Source organism: Manacus vitellinus, unplaced genomic scaffold (genome assembly GCF_001715985.3).
Source record: "Manacus vitellinus isolate BGI_N305 unplaced genomic scaffold, ASM171598v3 scaffold_58_pilon, whole genome shotgun sequence".
Lineage (NCBI taxonomy): Eukaryota > Metazoa > Chordata > Aves > Passeriformes > Pipridae > Manacus > Manacus vitellinus.
In genome coordinates this window covers 665,903-685,611 of record NW_021940671.1, presented here as the reverse complement: position 1 = coordinate 685,611, position 19,709 = coordinate 665,903, and the positions used below count along the sequence as shown (strand labels likewise).

The 19,709-nt window shown below is 44.4% G+C and overlaps 1 protein-coding gene across 3 annotated transcripts in view; it reads left to right on the top strand.

Moving 5' to 3' along the window:
- Positions 1–19,709, top strand: part of BCR (BCR activator of RhoGEF and GTPase) — a 98,877-nt gene that overhangs the window by 34,280 nt on the left and 44,888 nt on the right. For all 3 annotated transcript variants that reach the window (XM_018081962.3, XM_018081960.3, XM_018081961.3), the window contains one exon: positions 16,955–17,139. In XM_018081962.3, the coding sequence (XP_017937451.1) occupies positions 16,955–17,139 (185 nt within the window). The remainder of the gene's footprint in view (positions 1–16,954; positions 17,140–19,709) is intronic.

The following is a 19,709-nucleotide window of genomic DNA, read 5'->3' as shown; positions in this document are numbered from 1 at the left end:
GCTTTAGTCCTGCTTTGCAGCTCTAGCTCACTCAGTGCAAAGCTGTTGCCCTGTAAGCTAGTTTTATCCTTTGTGGTGGAATTTTGGTATAATTCTGATGTTACTGGGATCATTTGTTAACTATTGCCAGGAGAGACATTAACTCCCATGCACGTATAATCTGTTACACAGCTGACATTAAATGGGTTCCCCATGTAAGGCAGAAAAAGGTTTCAATTCTTTTAATGCAGCAAAAGTCTCTGTAGCTAGAAATTCCTGACCCTTTGGATGGAATACTGAAAGAACATTCAGAAATTATTGGGATTTATTTGCTTGTGCAGGAAAAAGTTGTTTGATGGGTTTCCATTTGAAGCAACTGCGTTTAAAGTTCTATTTAAAGCCTCTTCTTCAGTCTTCTCTTCCATTTCTTCTGGACAGTACTGCAGGATGTCTGTGCTCCATTTCTTGCAAGGAATGACATCCCAAGAAATACCTTATTTTTTTTGCATGTGGGAGCTCTTTTCATCACTGAGGGAGAGCCTTGCTCTGTAGGACCACTCCCATGGGCTCTGCTAGTTAAAGAATGGAAGAGGTTTGGGCATTGGTTGCCATTGTGTATAACACTTCTTGTGTCTGGCATGAGAACAGAGGGAAAGACTAGCTCTGGAAACAGGGAAATAGGGTTGACTAGACCTGTTGTTACCATTTACAGAAACTAAGCAGAAGGGGCTTGTCCAAGGTGGTTCCCTCCTTCCCTTTTATTGAACTCAATAATCATGGACAGCGGAGAGGGAGAGATTTAAAATACCCAACAACTAGGTAGGGAGTAACTCCTAACATAAAGGCTTCTATTCATGGCTTCTCCCCCTCCTTGCTTCCCTTAAATAATATATATTTTATACACAACTTTCAGGCCTGTTAATTGAGCTGGTTTGGGTAGGTTCAGAAGGAGAATGTGGTGTTTTGAGGCTGGGTACTAAACCACAGAGCTGGCTGAGCTCATTGGAGGGTGCCTGAAGCTTCGTGGCCTTGGCCTCCCATTGCTTGAAGGCCTCCAGATGTGGAGGGCTGTGCACGACCCACGCTGCATTCTTGGGGTATCTGTAATGTATGGACAGCATTCAGTAGGAAAAGTGGATTAGTAACAGAGTTTGAAGGAGGTGGGAATCTTTAATGGAAGTGTCCTCTTCCAAGTTTCTTACCAAGCTGCAGGTTTTCTGGCATATGTGCAGCTCTGGGGTGTAGCATTCTTCCCAGCATTTTTGTAAAACAAGGATAGAGAAATAGGAATATTCACACACTTTTTCCAGCCCTGACTTCTTGGCAGACCTTGTGGACTGAGCAAGAGAAGTCTCAGGTTCTTGGAAGGCAAGAAGAAGCTTTACATTCTGGTCAGAAGCAATGAGAGAGGCAAACCTGTGCTATCTAGAGGGCAAATTGGAAGGAAAATACTGGGAGAGAGGGACATTTTAATTCTGGACTGTTCACATTCCTGAAAGGTGAGTCTGGGTTTGAATAAGAAATTGTATATCCAGAGGGAAGCGCATTTTGAAATATGGTCTTTCCAAGTTTTTGGTGAGAGGTGGATTTCAAACCCCTGTCTTTTGAGCACAATCCTCCTTAATGCCTGGCAGTGCCCATCTCTCCACATCCCCCATGATTGCCTGTGCTTCCATGTGCCAGTACTGTCTGCTGGTTGTTCACACACCTGGTGAGAAAGAGCATTGCTCACTAATGTCCTTGTGAGAGCAGTTCCAGGGGTGCCAAGGCACGGTGGTCTCTGGGAAGCGCTGCTTCCACCTGTGGCATTTGCCTGGCCCGGAGCAGAGGAGCAGGGCCTGAGCCCCCCTGCAGGGGCTGCCCTGGGCTGCAGTGCTGGCTGGGGCACTGGCAGTGGCTGTGCAGTCACTGCTGTGGTTTGACAAGACCCTCTGTTGCAGTAACTGCATTTTCCTGGTTCTCACAGGGGTTCATCCCCAGTGAGTGCACGCTGGGTTGTTGTGTCTCTGTCACCTCGGGCCAGCCTCATGTAAAGAGCCCCCTCTGAGAGTGGCTGGTAGCCAGTAATCCTTTTAGAAAAGTCTGTGCTCTGAGAGTGCAGTGTGGCAGATCCTGCTGTTACTAAATTTTACATTTCACCCTTGACTTTTTGCCAGGTCCCACGGGGAAACTTGGTTTCCAAGAAGCAGTCACAGAATAGGAATAGTGGCTGCTCTTTGCTGGGGACCTACCAGGCAGTGCTCATCCTTCCCTGGGAGTAGAGGGGGGCAGCCAGGGAAGGAGAATCACGTGTTAGGCTCAAATCCTCATAGCCAAGACACAACAGCAGCAGGAATACTTTGTGGTTCTCTATTAAAATAGTCCCTTGTGTGAGCACTTCAGGTCCTGAGACTCACTGCCTTTGTCCCTGTGACCCTTTGTAGCTCTTGGAGGCAGAACAGTGTGCACGACTTCAGGGTAATGTCAGGTTCAGTTTAAGACTAAATCTCCAGGCTTTGGAAGAGGGACCTGGCAGTTGAAGGTCCTGTAGTGACTAGTAGAGAACAGAAGTAGTGACTAAGCAACCAAGTCCTTTGGTTAACATCCAGTTTATGTGATGTCCAGGTCATTATAGTGCCACCCCTTGATAAGGGTCAGCTGTGCTTTTTGTTTTTCCTCTTCTTATTCCCCTCCCATTTGTCAGCATCAGGTGCTGGTCACAGGTGCTGGAGAACCTGTCTTGTAATGGAGTTGAACAGACTGTGGGTCCTCCTGCTCCTGTTGAAGGGGGACACACTAATTGAAGGCAAGACATGTCTGCTTGACATAAAACTGAGGAGTGAGTACTTTAATCTTTGAGAGGTAGTTGATGGGCACAAGGGTGCACTGCCTTTACCTAGAAAGTCCTCACCTTGCTCACTGAATTTGGCCTTTAGCTTCATGAAAACTGTGTTTAGATTCATTGATGCACAGGGCTCATCAGTGCAGGTGCTTATGAAGCTTCACGTTTTTTCCTTGGCTGTTGCATTCGGGAGTAATATGCGAAAGGAATGAGTTATGCTTGTTTTGTTTCTCTTCTCCTCATTCCCATCTGTTAAAAAACAAACCCAGAAACAAAAATGAGGCCATCCCATCATTTTTCATCTCTACCAGGCTGCTGTTGCAAGGCAGCTTTCTCTTCATGAAGCGTTCGCTTGGTACTGAGGTCCAGCCCATTTCTATTTTGGGAGAGAAGAGACGGAGAGGGTGTTTCACTTCCTGCAGCTCCTGCTGAGTGAAGCCACTTGTGGTCCCCAAGCCCTGGGCTGCTGATGTGAGAGTAACAACTTAAACGGTTGTGATTATTAAGAGGAAGAAAGTGCCTGAGGATATTTGTCATCTCTTTGTGTGAACTGTGTTTCTTCCATTACGACTTGATGTCATTCTCTGTGGCATCTTTAACACCTGCTGGTTTTATAGTCTACACTTATTTGATTGAAAGCTTCTTGGCCAAGGATCTAGGCTAAAATTTGCTCAAATAGCTTGAGTCTAAGACTTATTTTTGTGAATTGCTTGGCCTTGTGAGGTACCAGTGTGGTCCCAGAACTTCCCCATGTCCTGTGTCAATACTCCCCCTTTATTTTACCTTCCCAAGTAACATCCCTTCTTTTTTCTTTTTAATTACTTTGGTTTAAGAAGGAGAAATGAATATTTGGGCAAAAAAAGAAGCCTCTTGAAGGCAGTGGTTGTTGTTTGTGGTAGTGATGTTCTGAAGAGGGTTTCCATTGCCACATACACCTTTTGTAAAAAAATATGTACCCACTGTGCTGGGTGGGTGCATTTTATGAACTGTATAAAATCTCTAATGCACCACTCTGAGGAAGTAAAACAAATCCCAGGTTAATGGGGCTTTTTTGGGTCTGTCTTCCATTCTGGTCAAATCTTGCTCTTGAGGCAGGATCCAACTTTCCACTTCATGTGAGTGAATATCCTGCTTGAAATAATCAGCTGGCTAGTCCCATTTAGCAACTTAGAAGTAGTGTTTCTGTGTTTCTGCTGTAGTAATATTGACAGGAATCTTGTCTTATCCCACTAATTCTTCAGTCATCTCAAACCTATCAAAGTGTGTGAGTCTGTCAGACAGTGTAGTTGTTGTTTCAAATTGCTGCTGAAAATTAAAGGGAAGCATTAACCCAGGAAATGTAGTGGCATGCAGAGGTTTTGTAGAAAACAGTTACTGTGCAGTTGAACAGTATCTGCTCTGTGCAGCTTGGAGTCTAAAACGTCAGAAATTCTATTTCAGGGCTGTGGCAAATCGCTTGAAGCTTTTTAGGGCTGGACCAAGCATCAACACAACACGTCTTCCAAGTTTCTGTAAAAGTCCTGGTAAAGCAGTATCTAAATATAGTGCTGATGTACAAGTGTTCCTTTATTTTTCCCCTGTTGTGTTTTGCTTGCTTCTCACTGTACGTGTATTCCATGTAAGGGGGGTTTGGTTTGTCTGTGGAGTTTTCACTCAAAATATTTAACTGCCTACAAACCCGATATGAAAGACAAGAGACTAAAACAAATAAATACATGTCCTATAAAAGGAATGAAGATGGGAGGCAGCTGTGCTGCCTGGAGGAGTGCAGCCATCCTTCTGGGTGTGTGCTCCCTTACTGGCACAGAGATCAGCTGTAGGAACAGTTTACTCAGTTCAGAGTGAGTGTCTGTGCCTGGCTAATCTTCTGCCCTTCCAAAATGGTCTGGTCAGGTCAGAAACCATGGCCTGGATCCTCTCCCTCTGGTAGGGGGAGCATAACTGGGAGGATTTCTTCTGTGGGCAAGTGATTGATCCCCTTCCAGTAAGCAGTTTATCCCATCTAAGATTTTTGTTTGCTTCCGGATGTGCTTCTGGACTATATTTAGGAGTTTAGGTTGACATAATTTCTAAATCAGTTCTTGGGGGCTAAGTGGGGTGAAAGCAGCTTCCACTGCAATACCAATTGCTGTGAATTTGTATTTCCCCACCTCTGTTGACTTTGAGTGAGGCCAAAGAATCATTTAAGTTTACATTCTTTCTAAGGTGTCTGGTTAAGGTGCCAAGACTGTATGTGTACTTGTAATGCATTTGGGCACAAAGTTCTCTTATCTCTTGCCTGACTTAAAGGGCTTTTGGAGACTCAGTGTTTTGAAGATTTTGGATTTTGTGTCAAAAATTTGAGGGTTCTCTCTTGGCTGTAGGTGGCCCTCCTTAGAGCTTCTCTTTGTGTTTCTTAGATTTGTAGATTCTTTTTTTCTGTCAAAGTGGAGAGTTCAGTGTCAGTTCATTCAGAGCATCGTGTGGGCAGGGTTTCCACAGCCACTCTTCAGGTGCCAGTCACAGCTCTCCAGGGCTGTTCATTGCTTTGGCTGGTCCCAGTGGGCTCAGTGGCCACCAGCACAAAGGCAGCTGGTTCCCATCACACTCTGCCCCCGGGAGCTGCCTGGGGCAGTGATGTGGGTGCTGCTGGGGCTTGAGAGCTCCTGCAAAACAGCCCCTGTTCCAGCTACTCCCACATACTTTCCTTTTTAATGCTTTGTTCTCCAGCAAAATGTTGCTTGTAAAGGGGGGAGGGAGGAGATCCCAGGCTATTATCTGCTAAGTAGGTCGTAATTCTGGTAAATAATTGATTTTTTTTTTTCAGGCACGAAGTCAGAAGCAGGCCTTAAGTGCCAGTGTCAGACCACTGTGATTATCACTCCTTCTGGAATTTCAGTGCTTCATCTTGGGGAATAGTTGTCTGGCTCTTTTGGGAGGGGCATGCCACTGGAAATAAAAGGAGAAAGTAATTCTAAAATCACATGGAAAAGGTGTTTCTTTTGCTGCTATGTTGTTTTTAAAGTTTTCTTGCTTTAAACTAGCTCCAGTGGGAATTCTCTGCTTCTGGCTTGTGTTATGCTCTGGATTAGCTGCTCAGACTCTTTACCTGTTTTTATTAAGCACTGGAATTTGGAAATGAAAGTGTTAACAGCAGCAAGCATCAGCATTGGCTGTGTGTGCTCTGGATGTGTCTGCACTGTTCTGCTTAATCTTTGAAAATCTTATTCTGCTGTGCAGACTGCTCAGGAGGAGTCTGCTCTGGGTTCCTTGGGTTCAGCCTGTATTTTGGCAGACCAAATCCTCTTCCCAGATAGCTGGATCAATCTTCTGCTGTGGGAGTGCACAGATATATATGTATATGTGTGTTTATGTACAGATACTTGTGGTTTTTACCTCTTTGTGTCCAGAGAGCTTCCCTGACAAGCTTCCTTCACCACGAGAGAAAGAGAAGGTCTTGTGTGGGGAGTTGACCTTTGGGGACACACTCCCCTGAAAATCTGTTTATTTTGTGTCTTGCCTGGGAATGAGCCCTGACTGTTGGCAATCCTTAGTTACACCCCCTGCAGTACAGCAATAGTGCAAAGGCTTCTCTGGGGCCTGCAGTGGAGAGAGCTTTTCTCACAGGTAAGTCCTTCTGCTTTGCCCTCTTCTCCTGCACCAGCTGACCTGAATTGCAGCTTCTGAGTGCCCTTGAAGTGTGTGTGTGTGTGTGTGTGTCACAGCTCTGATCCTGCCTTGGTCTGTGTGTCCCTGTATATCCACAGTTAACCTTGAAATATTAGGGAGCCACAAGAGCTCAGTTCTTCCCCTTGGTGCAAAGTTACTGTGTGAAACCGCTTTGGAACTTGCTGGGCTTGAGAACACTTAATAGTTTGCTTTTAGAGCTGCTGTCTGAGCAGGCTCTGCTGTGTGTGTACAGGTCTGGGTACAGAACAAAGCTGCTGGGGGACACCAACATCCACACAGGTTGTTTTACTTGGGACTGGTGTGGTCCTATTTTCCTTTGGTTGAAATTCATTGGCATTTTAGTGCTTCCCCTTGGCAAGGCTTCAAAATCACTTGTAGGCTCATTGATGCTGTGGGATGTCAGGGCTTAACGAAGCGGTGGTGTTAACACATCTGTGTTACCAAAATAAGCTCCCTCTTATCCCATGTTTTAATAAAATCTGAACAGCAGTGAATCAGTCAATGATGCTGGAGTGTAAACCAGCATTGTTGGTGTCTGATGAAGTGCACCATGAGCTCAGGCAGAGAGGTCTTCCCTCTCATCTGCTTTTCAGCTCCTCAGAGAACTCTGGCACCACTGTGCTGCTTGTTGTGGAATCATGTTTTTCTAAATTTAGTCTTCACAATCATATAATTAGAGGAGGACTTCCACTTCTAAAAGCAGATTCTGCAGAGAAGCCCACAGTTTGTGAAGAAGGGTGGTATGGTGTGTCAGGTGAGAACTTCCTAACCCTAAGCAACCATGTGACACCTTCATCTTAACTAGTAGCTTCAAGGGAAGAGATGGGGAGTAGATGGTGTTTATTACTGCTAGTAGGGAGCTGTGTTCTACCTTCAGCATTTTTGATTTAAAAAAGTTTCTATAACTACCTTACCATGACTATGAATGGCACAAAACTGTTGTTTTTTCTTCTCCAGCCAGATGACAGGAAGACACTGAGCTTGGGCAGCAGCTGTGTTCAGGAAAGGTTGTCAGTGGTGTAGGCAGAGCCATCTGCCTACCAAGGCATTTAGCTTGGGTTGCTTGTTCTAGGCCAAGATAGTAAATCAATAGCTTATTTTTCAGAGTGTTACAAGTAAGATGTCAATGGCAAGATTTACAGTGTAAACAGGAAAAGGGCAACGAGCTTTATTGGCTTCTTAGTGTCCTAGCTGCACTGGTGAGAAAACAAAACAATATTGAAAAAAAAAAGCCAGAGCAACTCATCCTGAAAGAGGCTGAAGATCTAGATACAGAAGGGTATTCCTATCAAACGTGTTTACTGGGTGTTTTTAATAGACTTTAATACCCCCCACTGCCTAGGGCTGGCCCTCCCTTCCCTTCTCACAGAACTGTCAGTTCAGTTAAACTTTTGTTTTAACAGACACTTTCCCCTCTGCATGCCAGGACTGTTTGTCTGCTCTAGTTAAGCACAGGAAAAAAGGTGTATATACATTGTGGGGGTTTTTAACAGATCACGGTGTGGCAATTGCTCCATTTTGTTTCTGTTAATTTTTTAATCTACTTCTCTGGGGATTCCTGTTGCCAAACGTTGTTTGAAGTGGCTGCAAAACTCTGAGACAACTGTGAAGAACAAAATAGTAAATATATGCTGCTGATGGTTGGAATTTTCTTCATTCATGGGGCAGATGGTAGAGCCCCACTGGGTATGGGAGAAGCAACCCTCCCAGTGGAGTCAGTACATGCAGTTTCCTTTTGGGTTTTGTTACCAGGTTGGTTTTTTTTCCAGAAATGAAGTGAAGGCTGTAGTTTGAGCACAGCAGGAATGCTGACCTGAGCAGTCAGGTTTGCTCCATCCCACCTCTGTGCTGTTGTGCTGCTGCATTGTGTGGAGAGGATCAGTGAAATGGAACAGGGAACTGCTCTTACTTATAAAATAACTCTTTCCAGTTATTTTTAGCTTAGCCAGCTCCTACTGTGGTTTGCTGTGCTCCCTGCAAACCTGATTGAGAGGACAGAGGGGGAGACATGGACAGGAACTTACAGAAGGGAGACAGCTTGAATCCTATAACTTGAGCTCTCATAATGCAAATTTTTGTTGGCAAATTGACTTCTTGGTTCTTCGCCTTTCAGCTGTGTGTGTTCATTGCTGTTTACTTGTTTGGTTTTGTTTTGGGAAACCTTTTCTCCATTTCAGTCAGCTTGCACCTCTGGTCTAGTCAATGCTAACGCTCCTGGTGCCTTTGGGGCCAAGCCACATGTACTTCTGAATGTACCTTCCTGTCCATGTATTTTCATGCTGAAAAAAAGTCTTCAACTGTCAACAACCACGCCTAAAATTTACCTTCTGCCTGTTAGACTTGCAGTAAATGAGAATAGCTAAACTTGGTGCACAATCCTGAGTAAGGAGTGGAAAATAAAACTACAGAGATGTTCCAGTTTGCTTTGGGGTTTCCTTTGCCAAGGACATCCAGTGGCCTGACTGCCAGCATGAACTGAACATGGAAACCTTTCCAACCAGCCTGGGAAAACATAGAACAGCAGAGGAATCTGGATAGACCCTGGATGGAAAGAGATTCACTTTCTGTTCTCCCCAAGGCAGGAGTTTGAGGTATTCATCCCTGTTATGGGGTGTTGTGTTGTGCCCAGTGGTAAACAGTGAGGAGGAGCAGTAAAAAAAGAAAAAGGGCAACAAGTTTCCCGGCTTTGGGCCCTGGCCTGCCCTGTGAGTCCAGTGTGGTACCTGTGTAATTCAGGCCTCACCAAAATTTCTGTCTTCACCTGTTGGCAACGTATTTGCAGCCAGTCGTGCTGGGAACATACCTCATTCCTGTATGTGTATGGGAACATACCTCATTCCTGTATGTGTATGGGAACATACCTCATTCCTGTATGTGTATGGGAACATACCTCATTCCTGTATGTGTATGGGAACATACCTCATTCCTGTATGTGTATGGGAACATACCTCATTCCTGTATGTGTATGGGAACATACCTCATTCCTGTATGTGTATGGGAACATACCTCGTTGCTGTATGTATGTGTTTGCTCACTGATGTTTAAGGCTCTCGGTGATGGTGATTAAACCTTGTGGGTGCCCTGGAGCACATGCAGCAGCCAGCAGGACATTGGTGTTGTCAGCTGTCACAGAGAAATGTTCAAGTCTTGCCTTCTGCAGTGACTCTGGGTGTAACTTTCTATCCTAATGTTAGTTACACCCCACATGCTCATAGTACATCCTAAAACTTATAAATTGCTGTGGAGACACCCTGTATGTGAAAGGCCACATCTTCTAAGCGTGTAACCTGTTCTCCTAATCCCAGCTGCCAATATCAACTGGACTCCCCTGTCTGGTTTGTGGTGAGCGATGGTTGCTCTTCCCTCCCAGCATTTCAGTTGGATTGAAGCTGATCCGAGTGTCAGAAGTCCTGGAGAGATGGGAATTTACACCTCGGCTGCTCTTCCCTTGCTGCCCGCTGTGCCAGGCACTGGGTCAGAGCCTGGCTGGGTGTGAGGTGTGGGGGCAGCTTGGGCTGCACTCTCAGCATGCAGCACCCTGGGGCTGCTAACCAGAGTTGTCTGGAGCAAGGATGGGCAGAGGGGAGGTTGTGCTGGCTGGCAGAAGAAGATCTTTGGAATTTGTGTGCTACAGTGCAGTCCTGTCTGGACTCTCCTGGATAATCCAGGTTAGTTCCCTGACTTTTTCCCTCCTAAGGCCTCCCTCAGTAGCCTTAGTGAGCAGCTCCTTCTGTCCCGTGGGAGGGCTCCTTAGGTTTCTCTGAGGTGGAGAATGGGCTCAGTAATCCCAGCTTTCACATCCCGGCTGGATGGTGGACCCTTGCTCTGTGTGAGCATTGGATCTGTGTGAGTGTTAAATCTGTCCCCACAAATATGCCAATCAGAGCAAAAAGGGACATGTCTCAGTAACAGACTGCTCCAAACAGATCAGACCTGTCCTCTAGTCTCTGCATGAACTCTTCATGAAATATATGGGCAGATTAAAGAACTCTGATCTTCTTTTTTAGATGTTTAATGGTCTGGGTTTGACACACCTAAAAGATTAAAAGTGGACTGCAGTTAATTCATCTCCTAAAGACTTAAGGGCGCTGTCTGCCATGAGGATAAAGCTCATCTGTGATAGAGACAGAAGTTTCTTGGAGTCTGGTTAACATTTATGGCCTGAGATCCCCCGGGGGAGGGAGGGTGGAGACAACCACCAGCTGTTTTGCTGCTTCCATATGCAAGGTACATTGCTTTCTCCTTTTTCCATCTCCAGAGGAAGGTGCAGTTCTCAATCTGTGCACACACACACAGCACTCACCTGCACAGACCTTGCCCTTCCCAAAAGACAACAAAGCATTGTGTAAAATTTACATGTGACAGGTGCCTGTTTCTGCAGCTACTTCATGTGCTTCAGAGAGATGAGCTGTTGGAATGGGAGAGCAGAGGATGGCAACCTGAAATTTATATGGTGATCTGCTAAAATTTTGGATTTACAGAACTCCTGTTTTGGGATGCTGTATAAGCTGTAGTTGTCATTCCAGTGTCCAGCTTTGTATTTAGAAACCTCCCTCCCTGGGGTGCTGTTGCCCTTTTGTTCTGTTCCCTGGAGAATATTTCTTTGCAGGTGTCAGCATGTGCAGCATTGCTTTCGGAGCCCATTCCATGTCTCCCTGCAGAAGGGCCACTGCAGCCTGGCTGACTGTGGGAAACTGTTGCCCTCTGCCTTGGCTTTGTGTGTTCATGGGTGTTCCTGTGGGTGGGCTGTGTTATGTTTTTCACTGCAATTCTACTTTTGCAGCCCATGCTCCCAATCAGCTTGTTCAGCAGTGTGAGGGATCATCCTCTGTGGACATTTCCTCTGGGAAATGATGGGGTACCTATTGTTTTTCCCTTTTGATACTTGATCTTTGTGACCTGTGGGACAGGCTCCTGGTATAGGTAGACACGCACAGTCGTTGTTTGTGGATCTCAGTTTTGTCCAAAAGTGTGTATATTGAGTATACTGTTTCCTGATTTTGGAGATGACAATTCAGAATATGTCAAGGAAATAAGCAGGATGCTTAGCTTTCCATAGTTCAGCTGTTATATCTTTTAGAGAGTGGTGCTGTATTCCCTAGGCAACTGCATTCTCAGCCCATCCACACTGAGGTACTTCTAACATACGCTGGGCCTGAATCCCTGATCCTTCTCCAAGTAGCTTGACCAGCACTAAGAAATAAAATTACATGATTCTGTATTGTTTATCACCAGACAAACAGTGGTATATACAAGCTGGGGCTGAGGTTGGTAAAGCACATTAGTAACTTGAAGGTTACAAAAAAAATAAAAATAGGAGTGGTGTTGCATTCCGGTAATTTATCCCTAACCCAGCCACATGTAAATCCCAGGAACTGACTAAGCCTCAGCCTAAAGGAAAATGAAGCAGTGTTTTGTTAATATGATGTCTTCAATTGCAGTAGAAGCTTTTAAGCATACCCACCCCTGATCCACCATGCATGTATCCTTCCAGTTTGGATTTCTGAGCCATGAACTAGATCAGGGAGCTGATCCAGCTTAGAAGGGAAGCGTCAAAGATATTTTTCTTTGAGCTGGCTGAGTTCTTTATCTGGCCCACAGGCATCCGTGGGGTTAAAGAACTGAGGGGATAAGAGGGGAAGGGGCCATGCAGTGGTTTATGGCTTGGTGGGGAAACCTTAAACCCCTACTGTTGCCAAGACAATGCATTGTCAATCTATGGCCTCACACATTCCCTGGCATAGAAACACAGAGGATGCAAAGTGCCTTAGCTCCATTCTGCTCTGCAGCTGTGGGGATGTTTTTGGAGTGAGTGTAGACATTCCAAACTCGTGCTAGCCTTGGTACCATTCACAATGAAGCCACAGTGATGTGGGGCTTTGGCAGGACGTGCACCTCCCTTCCCCCTCCAGGATTCTAGGTATTTACTTAGGCAGGCAGGTCTGAGCTGCTGTGGCTTCACTGCTCTTTTAGCAGGATTAGCTGGAGCACAGCTAGCTTGGAATCTTCTCTGCAGGCTGCTGTTAAGCCTCTCAAGCAGCTATGGATGTTGTGCTGCTGTGAAAGTATGACACGTGCATTTGAACCATTGTGTGGCCTTGGATTAGATACAGATAATCTTTCTTTTTATTTAGAAGTTAATTTCTTTTACCCTTCCTGCTTTCAAGTTAGATCTGTGATTTCATATTTCCAAAGAATGAATGTGGCACCCAGCAGGAAGGGTGTAGGCAACAGGACAAGGGAACAGTGTTGCTGTGCTCTCTCTGAGTGCCAGGGAATTTGAGTAGCTGTAAATTTGTTAGATTCTTCCTTATCCCTCAGCCAGGTGAAATTTGAGGAAGTGAGGGAGAAAAGCAGTTTGGAAGAGGGGAGGCACAACAGCATAAAGAAAACCAATATTATATTTGAGAAAACCAAAAGACATTGAAAAGCGGACAGAGATGAGAAAGGAGGTGAGAGGATGGAAGCAGTAACTGAGGAGGGAGATGGTGGAAGAGATTTACAAAAGCTGGAGCAAAACAAGGCCAGGGAGGCCATTGCTGTAAGAACTAAGGGTGGAAATAAATGCTTGAGGATTTTAGCAGAATGTGTGCATGGATGATGAGCCTTCGTACCCCCAGGCAGTTCAGTGCACCCAAAGATGTGCTGGTGCAGGAGAGTAGTTCTGTAAGAGAATGTCCAAGGGCCAGTAGTAAAAATAGTTCCTCTTGTGTGCCCAGAAGGCTCATTTCTGAGAGTCACAGCTGCTGCTCTTCTCAGTGGGATGGGATCTCTTACAGGTTACCCAAAGAGGGGGAGAAAAGGGGGCCACTGGTGAGATGAGAAGCACGACACACGTGGAGCAGTGTCCTTGGCATGTCTGTCTGGTGCTCTCTCAGTACAGCATGTTTGAGCCCACCATCCTTGTTTGCCTGCCTTTTTCCTTAGTTGTCCCTTGCCAGCAGTTGTCCTTTGTTGCTTGGTCTCATCTCTCTCTGGCCTTGGTGGCTCAGTTACTGATGGTTACTCTGAGACTGGCTGGAGGATAAGAACCCTCTTAATGCTCACCTTCTCTGAGACACTGGCTAAGGAACCAAATGCTCTTGCTTGAGCCCATCTGCTGTCTCCACTTGCCATCTCCATAGCAGCACCTAGAGCAGCTGGAGGTGTCAGAGCAGGTGAGCCCTGGCTCTGATCTCTGTGCTTTTCTCTCCCAGGTGGAGCCTGAGCAGCCTGTGAGCATTGTGCTGGGCTGAGGAGCTCTCCATAACCTAGTTTCCCTAGCAACAGTGGGCTCTTTAATCACAGAGATACAAGGCTACCTCTGTTCCTGGTGCTAAGGCTTGTGTAGTGTATCTGACTGTGGCAATATTTTGCTTCTGTTGGAAAAAATGGCAGAATAAAAGCGAGAAGGTCTTTCTGCCTTTGAGATAATTAAGATCTCCATAGGTGGATTTCAGTGCTGTGTGCAGCAATAATAGAAAGAAGAGGGATTATAACTACTTCTAAGCTTTTTAATGTGTGAAGGATCCCTGGAGGATACAGAAATAAAGTTTTAAATTCTGTGTGGAGCTTTATGCATAGATCTCATGGCAGTCTGTGACAGTGATAGATTCATTCCTTGTTGAGATGTGTTATTTTCATTTTTATGGATAGGGAGATGAAGTGATTCAAAGGTAGGCTGAATCTTGTTGCAAATCTGGCAATAAGTCTCCTCTTCTGAGCTCACGTCCTCCACCTGCCCTTTCCTTCTGTTTCAGGTAGAGGTGTCCCTGTGCAGTAGGAGACACAACATGGAAGGGAAGGTAGAAGTGTGAAGCTGTTTTTTAGCAGGAGAAAGTGAGGAAAGTGGAAATACTGTGATTCACTGCAAGCCTTTCTGCTAATGTATTTTAGTCTGCATTTACTCCCCCATTAACAAAGTGGAGCAAACTATAAATTTTTCAAGTGAGTATTGGGAGTGAAAGAAATATATTCCTGCCTTAATTTCTGCACAGAGACTTTGTCTTGTTACTGCATGTGTGCAGGAGAAACTGGTTTGGATAAGAATAGTTTGAAGAAACTTCTAAAGGAAAAAAGAACTCTTCCTCGAGTTGGCATGAAGCCTACATAAGTGCCCAGTACTGATGTTCCTTCTTGGATAAATGCCAGTGTTAAATTGTCAGTAATGTCTCACAGGCTTGGTGGGTTAGAAAGTTGCACAAGGGACACCTGAGTGAAAACAGGTATCTGTACTCTTCCACTGAAGTGATGTGGTGTTCAGATTTTGTGGGTTTGGGTTCTTTTCTTTCTGGTGTGGGGTCTTGTTTGTTTGGGTTTTTCATTATTATTTTAATATGGCATAAATAGTGCCGAGATGAAAGGAGACACTCATCCTCATTCCTACTTATTTTGGTCTCTGGAGTCAAAACAGTCCCTTAACCTTCTGGCCAAACAGAAGACCATCCACCTGTATGTGAGGAGGGTATTTTTCCTTTTTGGTATTTCCTTGCCTGTTTGGTTGTGCAAGGTGGGGGCTAATGCAGTCTCCTGTTCTGCATCCTTTTAGCCAAAGAACTTTTGAGAGTTCCAGCATGAGATTTGTTTGGCTTGCAGATGTTGTAGAAACTATCCAGCTTTGGGGTATCTAAAAATCTCTTTTGTTTGTGACTGAGCATCCTTATCTCAGCCTTTCAAGCCTCTGGTTACCGAATCAGCTTAAAGGGTGTCTTCTGAATGGTTGTGGAGCTCTGGAAACCTGTAACATGTAGTCTAAGGTTCCCTCCAGAGAACATGTACCTCTTCCCCCCACCCCTTGTTCCTGTGGTCTTGCACAATCTAACAAGTCTTTTGAGGAACTCTGAGAGCTTGAGCACGAGCAGGTGGGCACATGGAACTCACTGAGCTTGTTAAAATAACACTGCCATGGTCCTTCAGCAGCCTGAAGGCCTCCTCTCAGGCTGTTATTTAGCTGGGTGGTATTTGGTAGGAGCTGAGACAGAGGCTCGTTTCTACAGTGAGTGCATTGTTGGGTTTTCAGTATATTGTGTGTGTAAATTCCCTAGACCAGCTCTCCCTCCTGAAACAGCCACATGGATCAAGTTTTATTCTGTTCCACATAAAGTTCACATCCTTTACTGGAATGAGTCATGCTTTAACTGAGTTTACTGTGAGGGAAGAAAGTGGGCTTTAAAATGTTACTCCTCCACCCTGCCTTAGTGATGTATAACAGGATTATTAGTATGCTTGGCAGCAGCTGCTTATTATTTTCACAGAACCTGAATATTTGTGAAAACAAGTAAAAAATTGGTTCTACTTGTGTTGAAGTGTAATTATTTTTATTCTTCTTTGTAGTTTTGTCTTCCATAAAGCTCACCAGCTGCTGTAAAAGTGGATCTCGCTTATCTCCTTGGAGTTATTTTTCAGTTTTGGGAGAAGAGTGGCATTCTGTGACTAGTAGCTGAAAGAGGAGGGGGAACTCTCCCATTGTGTGGTCAGTGGCCCACACTTGGTTGTTGCTGTCACACACAGGACACTTCTGGACACTGAGAGGTGAAGGAGCTTCCCAAGCCCATGGAGCTCATGGTCTGGTACCACTGTGCAGAAACCAAATTTTGGCCCTGTATATATTCTTTGTGCAGAGAGGTGCAAGACCTTTTAACCTATGGCAGAGGGAGCTACTCACTGTGTGTCCTGTTACAGGTTTTTGCAGAAGCACTCTCTGTAAACAGCTACTGAAGATACCAGAACAATTTTACTCCTCATTTTTCCTGCAGAAGTTCAGTGACTAATGACTAATTTGACTCTTCATACCACCATCCTTTGTTTTTTGTGTTTTGGACATGTTGTTGGTTTATTTGAGTTTTTTTGGGGGGAGAGGGGAGATGGGATGGGCAGGAGGGAGTAGGGTGGTGGTTTGTTCATTTGTTTTAGGAGTTGGGCTCAAAACTGAGGAGGAGGGGTAGCCAATAGAAGAGGGCCTCTTAGGATTTTGGGCTTGGCAGTAAGGTTGGTTCACTTGACATGTGAGACCTTTCTTTCCTGGTCCTCTTGTTCCTGGGTGTCCTGGAGAGAGTTACATTTCTCCCCTGAGCTATGTATTGTCTGTGCTTCCTAAATTGGCAGGGGCATCATCTGCTTATGTTCCATAGAAAAAGTGGAGTCTGTTGTCACAACCTCTGCATTCCTCAACCCAGACTGCACAGCTTTTATGGAGCCTGCAAAAGGATTTATTTTGATGCCAATGCTTTTGAAGGAAAATGTGAGGGAAAGAGCTGTAATTAAGAGACAACTAGTGTTAGAAAGGACTTCACCTTTTAGGACTTAGAACAAGTGAAATGAACTTTTGGTGACAACATAAGTTTAGTTAAATTTACGCCTCTACTGTATTTAACTATTTACGCCTCCATTTAACTATCAGCGACTCTGGGTTTACTGGTGAGTGCTGTGGCAGCTGGGAGGCAGTGCCTGGTGGAGCAGGCTGTCTCCTGGAGTGTGAGCAGACAGGTTTCTCTGTGTGCTTTGCAGATGCCCCGTTCGGGGGGACACCGCCCGGCTACGCGTACGATGCCGACCGCGCCGAGGAGCAGAGGAGACACCATGACATGATGCCCTACATCGATGACTCGCCATCCTCCTCACCACACCTCAGCTCCAAGAGCCGGGGCAGCCGAGACACTCTGTCCTCAGGGTCTCTGGAATCTACAAAATCAGTGAGTTCCTTTCCTTTTCCTCTGTGAATTTTAGTGGAGAGAACTGGTGATAGTTGCAGTTGAGAGGGTCTCTAAATTACAGGTATTTTGGACAGGAGACTGTGGAACAACATGTGTTCATACATCTCTGCGTGTGGGTTGTCATTGCCTTTCACAAGGAAAATAAAAGGTATTTTCAGGTGGGTTGAAGGTTTTGATAAAGCTCTAGAATACAAGAGCTATTCCCTTCACCCTGTGAAAGTGGAATAAGAGGAATTAAAACTACCAGCTCTGAAATGGTGACTTTGGGTGGGAGAGCCACTGCTTGTGGTGGATTTGACTATTCACCAAATAGCTGCCTATATAATAGTAGATAAAAGGTGCAGAAGACACTGCCTAGCCTGACCTCTGGTTTAATGTGGCCCTTCAGGCTACCTTGCTTTATTTTTGTTTCAGGTTCAGTAGCGTGGCTATAGCTTGGAACTTACAGAACAATTCTGTTTTTGTTCTTACAGTAGTCTTGGTAGTGAGACTGCAGTATGCCTTGGTAAATAACTATTGGCTTTGCTGTCTTCACAATCAAAAATATCTTAGTTTCAGCTTGAATTAGTCTCTTTGACTTTCAGCCTTTGTTTCTGTTTATCCTTTTGCAATAGACTGAGAGCACTTGAATCCCAAGTTGCTGTTCCCTTGAATATCTTTGTCATTTGGAGACTTTGGGTTACCTCAAGTCATTCATAAAAATGCTTAATAGCACCAAGCCAACTGTCACTGCCTTCCTACTGTGTTTCTGAGAAAGTGTGGCCAACAACCTTGAATTCCCACATTGTGAATAACACTTGGAAATCTGTCATCTAAGTAGTTTAACTCATCTGTTGCTTTAGATTGTTCTGTCCTATTAATTAAGAAGAAAAGGATGGATATTTTACAGGTATCAGCATACAAATCAACACCATCACTTTTATCAGTTTTATTTATCTTGCCTCAAAAGTCAAGAGTCAAGTTCCACAAGCCATTAGTGCCCAGTGTTCATTACACACATCCTTCTACTCCTCTTTATTGGTTGCTGCCACATCATATGCCTTTTCCAGGATGAATTCCAGATTAAGAATCCTTCTTGAGACAGTGTTTTTGTTCTTCTTTCTCATTTATAAAAATGCATTGTCAAGATCTCTCAAAGCAGTATCAAGCAGATATATTGTTGATGTTTGCTTAGTTTTACTTGACTGTAAAGTGTGGAATCTAGTTAGCTGCTTACGCTTTAGTCTATTAATTTTGAGATGCTTTTTTATCTCTTAAGATGAGAATTCTTGTGATATGTAAGAGGCTTTTGAGTGAAGAAATTATCATTAGTAAATGCAAAAAGCTCCAAGAACATTTTAATATTGGCTTGAGATTTCCAGGTTATGTTTCTCAGAATGAAGGAAAAACACTATGTGACTACACATGGCTGAGAGTTATCTTCAAAGGACCAGTTGTCATAGTGCCTGTGACTGGAGGCCTGGAAGAAACACTGCCTAATATTTAATCTTGTTCTTTATTTGTTTGAGTATTGCCTCATAAGCAGTTACCAGCAGTTAATTTCAAAGTTCCTTTAATAATGCTAGAAGGCCTGCCTTTTCAAAAACAATTTTGAACATAAATGGCTGCTTTCTTCTCTCAGACTATAAAAAGATGTTTTATGGCTTCCAAAAGAAAGAGGTGTCCTGATACAGATTGGACTTTTAATCGTGAACCTCAACTGCTTCAGTCGGTCCCATCCGTAATTAGTCCACAGTTGCCAATGCCACTGATTAAGGACAATCCATGACAAGGAGGAAGAGACTAATTTACATATAGTTGCAGTATTTCCCAAGCAAGTTAAACTTTCTGTCATCACGAGCGGTTAGAGGGCTTTTGCTGTAGTTCTGTTTTCAGCTGTAGTGGAAAAGACATCAGTAACAAAATTAAGTGTCAAACACACTGTGCTGAGCCAAGCACATAAAATGTGTCAGACCAGAAATACCAGGATGTACATCTATTCTATTTTCTTTTACACTAAACTTGATTAGCAGAAAACATGTTTTGTTTACCTGTGTTTGCTTTTATAGTTGCCTCCTGCCCTTTTACTTTTTCCTTAGGTGCCTGCAGTTACTTCTGAAAATTTTAGATTATCCTTATGACCAGAGTCTGGAAATGAAGTTAACCCTATGTAACAGCACAACATGCACTACATACACTACTTTGATGAAATATTAAGACTGTGAAGTCATTCAGAAGTTAAGAAATTACTCTGGTTATCCAACCTTGCCTCATGCCATAGCCTTGTCTTGAATCTCAGTGAAAACTTTGAATTACTCAATCATCCTGTTTTCCCTATGGGGCTCCTGCATTGTGCAGTGAACACAGTGAATGATACTCACTGGATTCAACATTTCACCCTGGGAGCTGTGTGTGCAGCTTATTTATGGGGCACTGCAAACTCTGCTCTGAGTTCTAAAGTATTCATTTCCTAGTGGCATGGCCATTAACTGCAAGTACAGTTGGAATGCTACACAGGTCTTAATTATCCTTGCAGTGTTCCTGTGAGATAAGAGGATGGTATGTTCACT